General features: G+C 43.1%; 1 protein-coding gene across 4 annotated transcripts in view; it reads right to left on the bottom strand.

The window, feature by feature from the left end:
• The window catches only part of Ush2a (usherin), a 658,323-nt gene that overhangs the window by 116,698 nt on the left and 524,539 nt on the right, over positions 1 to 17,086 (bottom strand). For all 4 annotated transcript variants that reach the window (XM_063236705.1, XM_063236706.1, XM_063236707.1 and 1 more), the window contains 3 exons: positions 16,851 to 17,005; positions 14,340 to 14,538; positions 804 to 911 (listed from right to left, as the gene is read on the bottom strand). In XM_063236705.1, the coding sequence (XP_063092775.1) occupies positions 804 to 911; positions 14,340 to 14,538; positions 16,851 to 17,005 (462 nt within the window). The remainder of the gene's footprint in view (positions 1 to 803; positions 912 to 14,339; positions 14,539 to 16,850; positions 17,006 to 17,086) is intronic.

Here is a 17,086-nt window from a genome sequence, read left to right as displayed (position 1 = left end):
AACTTCTTTATATGTTCAGATCACCTCATTTTAAAAATTTGTGTATGGAAATTCCACAGTATCAGAATACTTGAATTTATTTAGAAGTTCCCCTACTCATGGATATTAAATTGTTTTCCACATTTTTATCCTTCATCCAGGAAAATAAAAAGGTCTTCAACAAGTATTCTGTTACCTGCTTCTTTGTCGACCTGGCTTACATACTAAGAATGGAAGTGTTGTGTCATAAGGAATTAAGAATTTAAATTTAATAGAAACCACCCAGGTGCCGGTTAAGGAGACAGAACCACTTAACACTGACTGTGTGTCTTGTTCCTTGTTAAGAGTCCTGTCCTGGTGGCCGCCCTTAGACGTCATTTGCCCTCAAACATCTTCCCGGGTGCCCAAGTGGGCTGTGATCTCTCCCAGATTAATCCATGTGCCCTTCGTTCTCTTAACATCTCGGTCTTTATCCTGCTGTTCTTCATACTTCATGGTCCGTTCTTGGGGGCAGAGAGATCCTAGCCAACTTTAGCAGTAAGCATGGGCTGATTTTAGATGAGAATTATTTGGAAACATGTTTAACTTTTGAGTCTTTAAAAAACTTCCTACCCAACTCTGTAAGAACTTTTTCTCCCAGAAAAGCAAATCTAAAAGACTTACAGGACTGAAAGGGAACTCACCTAGAAAGGCCACTATGGCCAAAGGACATAAATAGCCAGCTAGATTAGAATCTACCTGGCTATTTTTCCTTGTCTACTTTCTCCCTTCTTTAAAAGGCCAAATGAAAACTTCTTCCCTCGCAAATGGATATTTTTCATTACCTTGTGGGGCTGCCTGTGGCGTCTGACCTAGAAAAGGCTCACTGGAAGCACACCCAGCAGACGTACAAGCTGTGAGCGAGAAGCTGTAGTTGGTGAAGGGCTGCAGACCTAGGCAGAACAAAGGAGAGAGAGTGCACCTTGAGAGGATTATTTATTACCAGGTAAGCACCAGATGAACACGCAGAGTTGGAGCTATGATATGAAAACAAGTCGAACGCACTTTTCTTTCGGTGTTGGGATGGAATCCAGAGTTCTGCATACGGGATGCAAACATTGTACCAATGAACCAGACCCGCGGGTTCTGGAAAATGTCTCTTTAATGAAGAGATGAACTTTATAAGCAGTTAAGCAATAGCAAGAATTTTATTAATCACTGATAAAAAGAACCAATCTTAACCAGCACCAGCTAGCCTGGTACTGATTTCCCTGTAGACCATGGGGGTTGGTCTGCTTGAGTGACCCACCACACAACCCAAGCACCGCGAAGCCCAGAGAGTCCAATCTGGCATCACAGAGCTCTAGAGTTTTCACTAATGGAAGTTCTCCTTTATTCTGTGGGGAATCTTTCTATTGCTCCTGCCTTTGGGGACATATAGAACAAATCTAATTTCTTTTCTACTTGACAGTTCTTTAAATTTTTGTAGACAGTCATTAGATCCCTCAAGTCTTCTCTTCTCCAGGCCAACCACCCCAGTTTCTGCAAATGCTTTTTGTAGTAACAGGAGCAGAAAAAAAAAATTAAAAGGAGGTTATATTCAACATCTCCTAGCCTCAAGCCATATGCAGTGAATATTAACACTGTGACTTCTATTTTTTAACTTTGCACTTCTTGCACATGTTGGTCTCACATGCAGATTAAGGAAAAGAGGGTGAGAGGATAGTGCTTATCATTTTTTTGGTATTTAGAATATGATCCAGCACAATAATTGCTCAATAAGTTATCAGGGAAAAAAAGAATGACATCCTCTATTTTCAACACAAGTTGTATATTGTCATATTTCATGACTCCGTGGCTGGTGACCTTGGACGAGTTACTTAGCTTCCCTTTGCCTTGGTCTACTGATATGTAAAATGGGGAATCACTATAGCATGTAGCTCATATGAGAAGATGAAATGGGATACCCAGAGTAGTATTTTATATGAGCAGAAGCAACATTAAGACTCAGCAGTGTTCAATGAAGACTATATTGAAACTTACAGACATTTCTTTCTTTGATTCTCAGGAATAGCAATGCTATCTTTAAATTTTTTGAAAATGAATAATAGTCTCGTGCAACTGTCAAATAATTATACCAAACTACAGTATGGATACAGTGGTTATTACGTGTATTTTTCATGAGTTTCACTCTTTTGTTCTCTTGGTGGTCGTGGTGAGTTTCCTCCACAGGTGGTCCATTGCTACCTTGACATTTTATACAGAATTTTGCTCAGAGGCTACATTTGCAAAGATTTTGACCACTCTGTCTAAAACCCACATGCATCCTTTTTTAAAAAATCTGTTTAGATGATTTTTGTCTCTCCTGGACCTGCCTCTGCTTGTCTGCCCTCCTAGGATGTAAGCTCTGGAAGAGTCCAGGACTGTATCTGCCTATCTCTGTATCCTTCACATATGACAGGCACAGAGAAGTAGACGCTTGTTGAATGAGTGGAAAAAATGAACAATCTGGTTTATTTAGATCAGGAGCAGTGTTCTTGGTTCTTCACGAAAGCAACAGCGGCAGCTTTGGATCCAGCTTCATGGTCCTTTGTGTTTCCTTATCCTCTTAGTGGTAAGATGCAGCAGGTGCTTACTTGATTATAATCTTCCATTTGGTTACTATGGAGGATTTACATAATTTTGATATTTACCTGATTTACAGATGAGGACTATGACTGAAGATCTAAGCCATCCCAGGCCACATAGATGTGAGAAAAGCTTACGGGGAAATGCTAATACAGAGCTCAGAAGGAAATGGAAGGGGACTTCCCACGATGAAAGCCAGAAATAGCGGGAGTGAACTTGATTTGGCCTCATGATAGCCGCTTTCAGTCTCCTGAAAAAGGGGGTCTTGACCTCTGTAATAGGTGCATCCAGGATCTCACTTCTCAGAATGCAAGAGCTCTGGGACCAGGGATGGGCATTTTGAGTGTGTGTGTGTGTGTGTGTGTGTGTGTGTGTGTGTGTGTGTGCGTGTGTGTGTTTGGTCTTTTCCTCCTCTAGTGCCTATTTCACGGGTTACATGTCTAACAGCAGCACAGTCCGACCATACAAGTCCTTTCCAAGAATCCCATGAGAATCTGCCCCTGAATCTACTTCATTAAGTCACAGATTCTTCCCCTGGGATTCAGCACAGTGACACAAGCACCTGCTGGGCAGGTGTGAGCTCATGAGTTCCATCCCTGGTATCAAAACAAACAAACAAACAAACAAACAAACAAAAACTACCTATCTATTAGCAAAATAGTAGCAACATTAAAGCTTTTTGTAAATAATAATTATTTTCTAGATTATTTTTTCTGAACACCACATATAAGTATGTTTGGTGAAAGGGAAGAAATACTGCGTTTTTAGGCAGTTTATCCTCAAGAGCTTTTTCCTGGAATATTAATCACCTCAATTCTCTTCCTCATCTTATGTTTTGGCTGTTCTGGCTTCCAACAAGCAGTAACTGCTGAAGGAAACTTCCAAATGGGTGTTAGGAGGGAAATCATCATCACAGAAGTGTAGTAAGGTTGGTTAGAGAACCGGAGGCATTTGTAACCAGGGGAATGGTTAAGGGAAAAACTCATGTATAGAAGAAACAGGAATTGTCTTTTTCCTTGCAGACCTTTCTGAAGGGATTTCTTCTTGGTCCAGAACACTCAAAGGCCGGCAGGCAGTAGGAAGTGGTCCAGCAGAGAGAGGAGCTGGTAACTTAGGAACTTTGGAGAGGCTGAGTGAGTTTGGGGCAGGGGAGGTGCTCAAGCAGAGTGTGGGTTCAGGGATAATGGAGGGACTTCTCTTGAAGTTATCGGGCAATGGAATTAAGGGGTGTGGAGAACCCAGCAGGAGGCCAAAGCCTCAGCCCAGAGGAGCCCAAACATACTGCCAGACACAGAGGGGTCCACAGCTGGAGGTGTCACCTTGCTCAATACCAAGACACACTGCAGAGGCATGGTAAAGAGAAACAGCCTGGTGCTGGCCCAAAAGTGGACACACTCCGGGACCATGGGGCAGAGTCTGCAGAGATGGGGAAGTGAACTCGAGCATCCATCGCCAAGGGATTCTTAACAAAGTCACCACAATATATGTGAGGACAGATTCTTCAGCAAATAATGTGGAGAAAACTGGATATTAGTAGGCAGAAGATTAGAACTGTATACCTATGAGGTAGGACCAAAAATACAATGAATGTTTAAGTTGAAAGAAATTATTGTAAGATATATCGTCATTGAAACCTCTCAAGATGCTCCCTCTTGCTTTGAACACTGTGATCCCACATTCTTGTGGTTTCCTGAAATACTCTCTCACGTCTTTTGGAGGTGTAATCAAAGGATATGGTGTATGCTGCTGCCCAGGGTCCTCTGACAGAAAGGGGGGCCCTTAAGGACATCACCCAGTTTCCTCATCAGTTTTATTCACTGCATCTGGCAACCTGTGATTTCTGGCTCTTTCCCTCATGTCCACTTTGAATGGGTTTGGGATACTGAGGTAACCGTGACAGTGAAACGAAAGACACTCATGACAGTAGACTTCCAGGATGGCTTCAGAAAGTGGGAGACATCTGTACTCCCGTCCTTACTCAGCACTGCTTAGAACAGTCAAGATATGCAAATAACTAAGGCCTCCAGTGACAAATAAATGGGGAAAGAAAATGTCGTATATCGACACACAGTGGAGCTGTGTCATTCAGCCGTAAAGATGAATGAAATCTTGTTCCAGCACAAATGGATGGAGCTGGAAGATGTTATGTCAAGGGGAACATGTTGATCACAGAAAAACAAGTACCCGAAGTTCTGTCTTATATGTGGATGTTACAAGAAAGGTGCTCTGAAGTAGGAAAATGATTACTCAAGGTTTGGAAGGTGGTGACAGAAGTTGGCATGGGTCAGTGCATGATGTAGGCCATGGGTTGAAATATCACACTGAACCCATGGACAATTGCTACATATTAATAATAAAAAATAATATATATAGTGCCACGATTTGGTAACAATAACAAAGGCCTTGTGATAAGAGCAGAGGTTGGACAAGCTTTCAGATACAGAGATTTCACAATTTGGGGTGTGGTGGAAATGGTCCACGGGGTAAAAGAGGGAAGGGTTGAAGAACCAGGAAGTCAAGACAGGAGGCGAGGGGACCAAAAGGCAGGTGAGGAGGCTGAGTCTCTTCGTCTAATCCGTGACAGTTTGTCCTCCTCAGCTTCGGTCTGTCCTGAAATGTGGGTGAGCCATCTAGAACAAGAGCAGGGCATGCGAGGACATGCGCAGAGACACACAGGCCCATTTCCCATGACGCCTGCCAGTGTGCATCCAGGCACTCCATGCCCGCCATTTTTACCTTCGAGATTCCCTTCCTCGGAGTACCAGTCTTTTGGTCACTCTTAGCTTCCAAGCTTTACCTAGAGTCAGTTCCCCATGAATCGAGGGCAGACACAGAAGCAGGCATAGATGGGGCACCACATTCCTTGCATGGTGTTGGCTCACAATCCAGTGTGCGCCATGGGTCAGTAAGAGCTCCACCTAGGACCGGACTTTGGTCACAGCTGGTGGGTGTTCCTTTTGGATCACATAGCGCTGGAGAACGGAGCGAAGCTCAGAAATGAAAAGAAACTGTGTCCTGGAAACACTGGTTGGTAGCCCTGAATGAGGTCACACCTGAGACTTTTTACTGTTAGGAGCCAAGAGGTGCCCACTTGTTAAGTGTGTTTGCACACTTAAAAGTGTTCGTATTAAAGATGCTGGTCTTAAAATTATCACTAACGTGTGCTGACACAGAGCAGGTGGCAGCACAAAACACTTATTATACACCTGGAGAGGCTCTGCCTTGACTATCACCAGCGCAGTAATAGACAGGAAAACTGTAGCTCAAACAACCAAATATTCCCCAGTGAATGCGTGGCTCGGCCGGGGTAGGGACCAGACTCTGGCTTTCCCACTGGCCTGATACTCTGGGCATCACCTAAGCGCTACACTAAAGAAACTGAAATTCATCTGAAAGTGAAACAACATCAGTGAGATATAAAATTGGTAGAAACCATTGCAGATGCTGTTTTTAAAATGAGCATCTTTATTTTGATTTTGGTACCAGGTATCGAACTCATGACCTCATGTTCGCCAGGCAGGCGCCGTGCCACTGGGATCTATCCCTGGCCCAAAGTTAGCATTTGTAATTGACAAATCTTAATCGTATACATCACGACTGCTTCCATAACCAAGGGATTCTTAACAAAGTCACCACAATATATGTGAGAAGGACAGATTCTTCAGCAAATAATGTGGAGAAAACTGGATATGAAGGAGGCCTGTCAAAAGATTGGGTTCAAACAGGCGGTCCATACAAAAAGTACAAAATGAAAAGAAAACAATAAAAAGAACCCAAGGGTTTTTTTGAGGTGGTTGTGTTTTTCTCTTTTTATTGGACTGTATACACTTAACTGATTTCACGAGTACTGTGTTTATTTTGAAAGTCAGTTACTAAGTTTCACCAATAACATGCTAGCCAATGTTTCCTAGGCCTTAACCACGAGGGGGCGCTCTCCCATGTCTCTGTTGGCATTAACACAGACATCGCCCATCCTGGGGCCTGGAGTTTGTGCTGTGAGGTTTGCTGTGCGGAGAGGGTGCTAACTGTTGGACATTGCAGGACGCTGGGCACAGAGATATGAAAGCAAGGGTCAGGCCTTAAACTTGTGAGAGGAATCACAAAAGGTGGCCTGGAGCAACTGGGTCAGGCTTCTTATTCCTGTAAAGAAAATGTTGACCAACGTAGCTCGAAGCCTAGGAAAACTTGCAGTAATTTAGAAAGCCCAAATGTGAATCAATACTCCATTTTGAATATTTTTGTGAGTCCTATGCTGAGGCCGAGGAGCACAGCTGTCAGAAGATGAGGCTAAAGTGAGACGGTTTGGATCCCCACAGCTAGCTAGGCACGACTGACTAACCATGACCAACTGTAGGTTTTGGTGTCCAGGTGCCTCAGTTTCTACGTCTGTAAACTGTGGGTATCAGAGCACAAACTGGTTAATTGAGCTGCAGATTAACTGGAGGAAAGACAATACCCAAATGCATCATTTTCTGCATTTTTTAGACCTTGCCTTTTCCATATGGTTGAGGAGATCAGATTACTAATAGGCTTGGACCACACATTCCGTAAGTAAAGCATCAGCTACCATCGGGCCTGGATGATTTACATGAACCGAATGACCTTTCATAGATACGATTCTGTACAACTCAATAAAATCCACACATTTCAAGTGGAATTTGATGTCATTTTAAGTAAGCCCCTATCGGTAGCCTTTAAAATGAGACATAATATGAAATATTAGCAACAGGCAGTGAAAAGGGCACACCAATTGAAAACTATTCATGAATTGATAAGGACGAGAAGAGGGAAATAAAGCGACGTCTCAAAGGGACCATTCTGACTGTAACTTAATCCTGAAGGCGAAGAGTAGAAGGAGAAAAGAAAACATCATTCAAGTGCTCAGTATCGAATTAAAAGAGTAGGAAATAGCAGTCGTAGAGTGGAGAAAGGCAAATGCATGGAGAAAAGCCAAGTACTTAACATTTCAGTAGAGTGAAGAAGACGGGGGCTGTGAATTACCTGAATCTCCCTACAGGGAATCATGTTCTCTTCCAGAGGAAAAAGGCAGAAAGTAACCAAACTCATCCCAATCACACTTCCGAGCAGCAGAGCAAATGCATGTTAAACAGGGACTGCAGGAGTCCGCCTGCGCCTCATGAAAGTATGATTTGGAAAACAAAACTCGTGTCTCTGTAAGTTAGATCTGATGTACTCCATAAGGAACAGCTTGTTTCTCATTGTTAATACCCAGATAAATAGGAAAAGGTACTTTGTCCATTATAATTTCAGAAGGCAAGTGACACTTCAAAGCCGCAGCCCATTACCCTACAAGTGTCATCTGCTATTTTTTAAAGAACTCACAAATAGTCCTAAAGAGTATATAATTCAAAAGGTTGATCAAACGATATGTGCGTGAGGACTATTGTGTAGGAGGGCAGTACACATAAAGATGATGCAGTGCGTATTTCAAAAAAGCTCTTGAAGAAAGAATTTTTAATGTTTTCACCAGAGAACTGATAAACACTTGAGGAAATAGATACATTTATCCCGATTTAAACCATATGCAATGTGTGCATACACTGAAATAGTATTCCATAAGCATGTACAATTTTTAGGTATTGACTTTAAAACCATAATTCCATGGTTTGTTAATCAGCATGCTCAGTGATTAGTTTCAGTGCTAACAGGCCTGGTCTGATCCGGTCTTCATTAGGGGTGCACTGGTTAACTTTCCCATCACTAGGACAAAAGGTTTACTTGGCTCATGGTTTAGGGGAATTCAGTCAGAGGTCAGCTGGCTAAAAGGCATCTTAACCATGGCAGCCAGGAGGCAGAGAGAAGGGAGGAGCCGGGGATAAGAACACATCCTACAGGTCACATCCTCAGGGACCTGCCTGTTCTGATCAAGCCCCGTCTCTCAATAGCATCAATAAAGGTCATCAATGAAGTCATCAACAGACCAATGATGAGTTCAGCACCTCCATGAGGCAGTCACTTTCAAAGGCCCCCATCTCTGAAGACAAGACATTTGGCAGACACTTTAGAAGCTAAGCCATACAGGTGGTTTTCACATATCAGAAATGACCATCCTATGAGCACGTAATCTGTGGGGGCACCATTTCACCCACAGTGGATATGTGACCTGTCCATCTCTGCTACAGGGACAAGGGCACTTCCTTCCCCTCACTTGCTGGGGGTTTAGGTCACCCACCAAAGAATCTCTGTTTGTGGAGATTTCCAGGAATTCCTGCACCCACTGGCAGTCTTGGCTATTATAGTAGAGTGGGATTCCAATTCTATGTGGAATGAATCTGATTACTTGTGAAAATTGAGATGTTTAATACTGACACACAAAAGCATCAGGGAATTACTTTTAAGGTACATCTAACCTATGACATCTTTGACAGAGTTTTATTATGAAGTTGTAATTTGTATGCTGCAGTTCTCCATTTTTGGATGGTGCCAGCCATTGCAGTCCACATTCTATGGGTCAAGCCAGCTTTTGCCCCTCCCTGAGCTGTCACTGGTAATATTCCCATTTCCTGTATTGTTCTATGTGTTCAGTTGATATAGCATATGAACTGGACATCAAAGCATTAAAAACGCTACTAGTGAGATGGTGCTGTGAATTTCAATCTTGGCTACTTGCTACAAGCAAATTCACATTCTCATTTTTTAAAATTTTATGTGAAATTCTAGGTCATAGCTTAGAGCCTTCACCCCAACATCTGAGTCATGAGACTCGTCCTACAGAGCCCTTCCTCAATGAGTGATTTCTTTGGCAGACTCTTTGCAGAGATAGATTACCAGCATGGCCAGTATTCAGTTAATTGCTAAATCCCTTCCTCTTACTATGGTTTTGTGACAGTATTTGGCTTATATCTAGATGCTTCCCAAAGCTTTGTGCTCTCATAGGTTGGGCTTTCGGGAATGACTGGGTCATGGGTGTGTGGTACTGGATCGGACTACTGATGGGTTTAGAGCTGGGTGTGATGCTGGGAGGCAAAGCCTGGTGGCAAGAGGTGGGCTACTGTGCTGTGGCCTGGGAGGGTCTGTCTGTCTGTCTGTCTATCTATCTACCATACATATACACATATAGATTCTCCTCCCCTCTCCTGACCCCTCCCTGCTTCCCGCCTACCATCCCACGAGCTCCTTCTCCTCTGGCAAGCCTCTCCACAACGTCTCCCTGCCTTGGAGCCAGCTGACTGTGGACTGAAACCTTTCCAAAAATGGGAGCCCAGAGAACCCTTTGCTCTTAAATTGAGGATGTTGACTATTATGTCTCAGCTAGGAGGAGGCAACTAAGATAATATTTTAATAAGCACTTTTCCTCTCAGAGTTCAAAGTTGTAACAGACTGAGGCCTCGTTTCTGCATTTTATAGCAGTTTTCTTTTTCAGTAATAAAGTTTTGATCCAAGGAGTATGCTGCAGAGATAAGAGGTTGGCTAGACTCAATGGACAAAACAAAAGTCTTGTTCGCTCAGGCAAAAAAAACTGGATGACTTAGAGTTTCAGGGAACAGTGTTTTAGTCCTTAAAAGTTAGTGCTCAGGCATTTGCTGACTATACTCTTTTATCTTTAACCTTTTAACAAGTAGGTTTAAAGAAAGAAAGACTAGTGCTATCATATGTACCTAGAGAGGTGCAAAATAGTTTTTCTTCAGTTGAAAAAATGGAAGCATGATTAGTTGTAATGTCTGCCTCTGCAGATCCAGTGCTTGATGGTCAGTGGGTAAGCGGCACAAGAAAACGCAGTCCAGAACATTCCAGAGAACTCCAGAAGTGCCTGAAGCTATTTTAGCAACACGACCGCCATCTTACTTTTATTCCTGTTCCAGTTGAAGCAATGGCCTGTAATTCAAAGTGCTGAGGGTCAGGGCTTGCTTTGCATGCTACAGTTTGGGCAGTCAGGTAGGGCTGCATGCTTAGAAACACCCTGGAGGAATGCAAGGTTCTATTCACTGTCTTGAAAACCTCAATAATTTCAGAACAAGGGAGCTTGAATTTTCACTTTGCAAGAAGTCCTGCAAATGATGTAGCCACTCCTGTCTGCAATGTAGATGTTATTGACATTGAGTTTTATCTACAATGAGAACAGACTATGATCACTTAAATACTATTCTTTACTAATATTTACTAATTTGACACGCATTTTTGACTGTTAGGTATTGTGGTAGATACTAGGCAAACAATGGCAAATAAGAAGCTATTGTCTCTGTCCTTCAAAAGCTTATCTAGTAGCTGAGGAACAAAGACAATGACAGAGGAAATTATAATAAATGTAATACATACCTCAAGAAGCAAGATACTATGGGAGCAAATGGCAGTTTTCTAAAAGTAAAATCCTGTTGAAATGAATTTTCACATCTTGATACATTGTTGCTCAAAATATGTTCTGTTTTTCAAAGGTGATGGGTAGGATATCATTGCAATGTAATAGTTTCTGCTACATGGAAAGGCTAGAGTTTATATTATTTAGCATTAAGAGGTTTTCATTAATTTCTAAGAAGACTGGAAAGGAAGGCAAATTGTTTTCCCTTTGCTAAGCGAATGGCAGGTCTCGGTGAAATCCAACAATCAACAGTGGTAATGAATGTTTTGGGAAACATTTTCCCAGTTAAGAGACACGAAAGTCATAATCATAGCGGCTTTAAAGAGGGCACGATGAATGCATTCGTTTGCTCAGTGGCCCTCATAAATCAGCTCATCCCTTTTCCTTGTGCTCTTTCCCCAAGCCCATGTGAGAAGGCTGGTGCAGGAAGCATGGCCGCCCAAAGACTGGCCTCAGCCTCATCCTGTGCGGGGTGGCAGAGGTGTTCAGTAACGGATGATGGGACGGGGTCCTTTATTGACAAGCTGCCATGCGCTGTTTGCATTAGCGAATATGAGAAGATGATGGTGGTTCTGTGAGGGTCCCTCAGGGGCTCCGCTCCGTGAAATAGCAGAAAACGCTTTGGTTTACTTAAAGCATTGATAACACCTCTAAATAATTAACGGAGGACTTCCTGTCTTCAATTACTTAATGCTTTTTTTCTTAACATCTTGAGAGGATTATAAGCAATTTATGGATTTCACATGATGAGTGCCTTCCTCGCTAGTCCCACATAGCATTTACCGGATCATGTTTCTAAAGCTTCGAGGTAATTAAAAATAAGCACGAGACAATGGGGCTGAGGCAAGGTGTAGGCGCTCCCTTCTGTCACTTCCAGGCCCTCGATTTTTCAGGCTCCAGGAAGACTCGTGCAACAGCTTCATTAGTGCTCTGCTGCTCAGGGAATGCCAAGGTTTTGGAAATGATGAGGAAATCAACACAGTCATCCTAGGGGGTTCAGGCAGCCCTTTCATCAAATATTTGAGATGCAATGGGAAATAAATTTGATTATTTTAGTTCATTCCATGAACTCGATAAAGCAGTTGTTCACATCATAAATACTTTGGTACTGCATTTGGTCAGTCAGCTAACCGTGCAGCTGAATATTTGCTGGCAGATAAAAACAGGCAGCGTTACCCAGGTCCCAGGGATGAGATTATCCAATGCAGGTGCTGCTCCTGTCTCATGAGAACTGCATAGAGCAGGCTCTGTACTTGGTGAGGTTTTGCTGAGGGACAGTTAATTTTCTCACTCAGCCAAGAAATCCTTCTTTTTTGGGTTCCCATCCAAACAACAGATTCTCTAAGTGTATTTAAAGCAGAGCAGAGGGACAGATCAAACGACTGCTAGAGGAATTTTCTATTTTTTGATTTTGAAAAATCAAAATTTTGTGCATAGACTTTTTAAACATTGTAATTAAAGAGGATATCTGGCACCAGGGCCTGCAGTATTTGAAATCCTCTCTGACACAAAAATATTGACTGAAAATGACAATGAAAGGAAGAACTGGTGGAGGGAAGCAATTTCAAGAAAAAAATCTTTGCGATTATTTAATGATCAATGAGGCCATCAAGCCAGGTGGTTTGAATGTTACCGGTGAATCTGTTCTGTTGGTGTACAAATGCTGGCTTCTAAAAGAACACTGCAAACTAGTACCACAAGCAACAGCTCAAAGCCAATGCTGGTTAAATAGATTCCACAAGAAGAAATGTCTTTAAGCGTGGATCTTGGTTTATCACTCTTCAGTGGTACAAAGTCTTATCGTGCATTGCTTTGATGTTCAAAAATCTAGTTAGCACCCCCCAACGACTGTAAGTCCCTTTTGTGATTCCCATCCGTGCCCTGTACAAGTCCTCCCACAGCACTGCTGTGTGGTATTTGCAGTCACCCCTTAGCACACTGCTCTTTGGCTCACAGAGAACATCTCAGAAGCAGGAACTCTTCTTCCGAGTGCTGCATGTGCCATCTAGGACCCTAGGAGGTTGGAACCTGGTTTGGAGAATGCAATGGGATTTGATTTCCTTACAGGGGGAGGAGGGATACCTCGGACACACTGAGCTGGTCAGCTCCTTCCTCACCACTCAATGTGGCTGATAAAATGTCTCTCAGGAAGAAGGGATGGGAATCGAAATAGCCCAGGTGCAAATGGTGCTTTAAGATAACAAAGTATGATACAAAGGCAGGGTTATGTAGAGAGAGCAACACTATTTAAATCACTTGTTATGATCTTCATTTCAAGTAAAATAAAAATAGGAAGCCAAGGTGATCTTTTGAATGGATTAGGGATTTCGCCATACCCGTGGTCTCTGGGTTAGCTGAGGTTCCGAAGAAAAACAATGTTCCCACATGCAAGTACATTTTCAGCATATGAAGTTTCACAATGGTCAGGGACAAACTCATGGACCCAAGGAAGGCACTGAGATACGCAATCTCCCAAAGTACTCTCTCCTATAACACGGAGGTGACAATGCTTTCTATACCACAGGTTTGTGAAGACAGCCAACTTGGCACAAGCTGAGGGCTCAGGTAGTCTTTGGCAGGTGGGAAATTCCTTTATTCTGCATTTGTTTAGCTCCTATTGCTGAGTTAAGGATTATTCTAGGCATTACTGATGCAGCATGGAAAGAGGTGAGTCAGGTCCCTGCTCCGGTAGTGCTGCACTGGAGGGAGGTCATAGAAAAGCCAGATACTAAAATACCAGGCATTGAGAGGTCTGCAGTTCAAACAGCACACAGTGATGAGACAGAGCTGCCGAGGAAAGCCGCTGCTGACTACACCAGAATATGCATCTTTTCCCCTTCAAAGCAACATCCATGGAACGCATGTTAATTGTTATTATAGTCACTACAAACAATTATCTAACATTATACTATTGTGCTGTACTTTATCACGTTATTAGCTATAATAAACACAGTGCTATCATACAAAATTAAAATAACGCAATTACTTTGTACAGTAATAAGAGTCACAACCAGTCAACTGTCACCTAGCTGTGTGTCTGAATTACCCACTTAGCGTACGGACGTCAGCTCCTAGGTGATTTTCTCCCACCTTCCGTTCATTCTTGGCGGCCCCAAGCCCATTATCTGTGAGGATACCCTTGAGGAGTGAAATGCACCTCACTGTTTGTTTGAAAAAAAAAATTAATACCGATGCAAAAACCCTACTCCTAATGCATATCAAAGCCAAGTATAAATTATTTCTGAAGTTCTCCGCTGTTGTGGGTTATTGCTGCCAGTGTGGGCTCTTCTATTAGCATGGATAAGTGGGACCTGACCATATGTCAAGAGTACACGTCCTTTCAAAGTGACCTCATATATCAAGCACACGCCCCTGGGACGCCCTGCGCCCTCCCTGTAACGACAGACTCCTTCAGTTGCTTTTCTGCTTTTTTCACCTGTGACCGTATGCTGCCTCCGGTGAGTGATATCAGTGTAGATGAGACCTCTGCCACCTTGCCAGAGCTGGTACTGTTTAATGACACCATTTGGTTTCCCCGGGACACTCCAGCTTAGATGCAGAGACTCAGCATTCAGGGGCGTGATGCTGGGCGGCCTGACACTCTCTGGAACTCCTTGGGTCATGGTGACAACTACCTGGAAGCAGAGGAATTAAACAGCGATTTATTGAAACAGTACACCGGGTCTCCTGAACAATAGGAAAGTCACTTTTGTTTTACAACGCTGCTGTCTGGCCTGGCTGGCGCAGCATTAGCACGGGCTTGGAGAAGCGGTCTCCCTCCTCTTTTTGTTTTTCATTCTTTTCCTCCCTTCCTATTTAAACAATGAAATCTGACCTTGAATGCATTACATAAGTCTCCCACTACCATTCATCACGGTAGGTTCAACAACAATTCTGAAGGCGGCGTGCAGCCCTCGGTTTAAACAAGGAGGAGCTGGCTGCACGGCATCTTCCCGGAGAACTCTGGATAACTCTCTTCCATATGGCCCACCAGTGTCTTTGCATTTTAACGGCCTGATTTGGTATATTTTAAGCACCAGTAAATATGGAGCAAAACCTATCTCCAGACTTGCTTGCATATAATATGCTTTGAGCTGTATAAATGGGCAGACCTTTGAGCACTCTTCCGGTGACACCAGGGATGGTTTTATAGGTCTGCATCAGTGTCCTAGAAAAACAAGCAAATGAGCAGGAAAAAAGATGCAAGTTCACCCAGCTAGTGAGTCGATAATGTCAAAATGCAGTTTTGGACAAACATCGGCTGCATTTTTTTTTGGTGTCTTACTTTTCAGCCAGTTGTTCTGGCACCTGGTAGACGTGAGCCAGGCTGTGTAAAAAGCAAGGGTGGCTGGAGGATCACTGGGCTGTGGCGCGGCTCCTCCCTGGTGCTCCAGCAGCTTCCGCCCCTGCACCTACCTAGGACTGAGCACTTTGCACTTGGTTCCTTCTCCTGCTGTGCTCAAGTTTAAAGATGGAAAGGTCCGGAGTTGTCCGGTGCACGCGCATTTCCTCTCCAGCTGCTGCTGACACCGTGGTTGGCTGCTGTGACTTGCTGTCTCTTTATTTTCCTCCTAAACTGCTTGTTTTTCCTTCTCTTCTTTGTGGGTCCTTGTTTCTTCCTTTCCTGTTAGCGCTCCCCAATGCTCATCCACGGGATCCTGCTTTTCTCCCTTTAGAGTTTCTCTGGATGCCCACGTTTAAACTCAGCGCTTTAATCTCCTGCATAGATCTTTCTTCAAACTCCAGTTACCTAATCCAGCATCCAATTAAACATTTTCATGTAAAATAGTAACTTGTTCTGTTGCCCTGCTATCAGCTTCCTAAGTGTTTTTAATTTAAAATTTTAATCTTATTTACTCTTAACATTTACCTTTTTTTAAAAAACGTTCTGGCACAATGGCACTAAATCCACAAACTTCTCAAACCAGCTGTCTTGAAACCGCTTATGAGACTTTCCTGTGGTTCCCCTGCAGAGCTGATATCGAGCCCTGTAGATTCCCCTGCTCTCTGAATTCAAGTCTTCATTATTTCTTGCTGAGGCTACTACTGAAGCCTTATTATTATTATTACTTTCTATGCTAAGCTTATTTGTTCTTTTCCATTTTTTAAGAGCAGGGATTTTGTTGAGTGTGGTGGCATAAAACAGTAATCTCAGCCCTTGGGAGGCTGAGGCATAAGGATCGCTTCAAGTTCAAGGCCAGCCTAAACTGCATTGTAAGACCCTGTCTCAGACAAAAAAAAAAAAAAAAAAAAGAGCAAGCATTTTAAAAAACATATGGTATTTAAATATAAGTTCTTTTCACCTGAGGGCTGGTTTGAAAGTGTTTCTGGATTTATAGAATATCAGCATCTTATTCTATATGTTGTTGCTCTAATAGGACAATAGCTAGTGGGCGACTTATAAAGGAAAGAGGTTTATATTTCTGACCTTTGGTTCTGGTGGCTGCCCCCCATGAGGACCTTGTGCTGTGTCATCTCAAGGTAGAAACGAAAGCGTAGATGGGCTTAGGTGAAAGGAACAAGACCAGAGGTGGCCTCACTTCCACAGCCCACTCCTGTGGGAAGTGATCTAGCCTCAGAGAGCACTGATCTCCTGCAGATCCCTCCTGACCCAGCTCCTCCTGAAGGTCCATCCACCCCGCCAATGCTGTACATTGTGACCCAGCTTCAGCGGGAGTTTGGCTGGGAAGAAATTGTTCCAAAGCACAGCAATCACAATCATACTTGATGAGGGGAGAATATGAAAGACAAAATACAGGTTCAATGTTTTATTTGTTTTTAATTAATAAAACATTGATATTTGGATGAATCTACCTTAGAGCGATCCCTTCTTGCAGAGGTAAGTGTTAGAGCCTACTTAGGTGAATAATGAATGCCCTGCTTGATACATTGCCAAGGGGACCTTGCTTTGTATCTGAGGGACTGGAAATGTCCCTCAGGCTCTTACCTTGCGGCTGGTAGTACAGCCTGCCACGGTGCAGGCTGCCAGCTGGTAGCAATACTCCTGGAATGGCTGGATTCCCTCCGTATCAGAGAAGCTCAAGGAAGTGCCCCGAAAACGTTCAACTCCATTTCGGAGAAGACTATAGTAAATGATGGGACCTAAAAGACACAGAGAAATGACTGCACCAGAGTATCGTATAATTTTAACTCTTTGCAAACAACTTACATGCCTTCATGTCC

Source organism: Cavia porcellus, unplaced genomic scaffold (assembly GCF_034190915.1).
Source record: "Cavia porcellus strain 051 isolate PalLab524CR breed Dunkin Hartley unplaced genomic scaffold, mCavPor4.1 scaffold_26, whole genome shotgun sequence".
NCBI lineage: Eukaryota > Metazoa > Chordata > Mammalia > Rodentia > Caviidae > Cavia > Cavia porcellus.
This window is presented reverse-complemented; position numbering and strand designations above follow the sequence as displayed.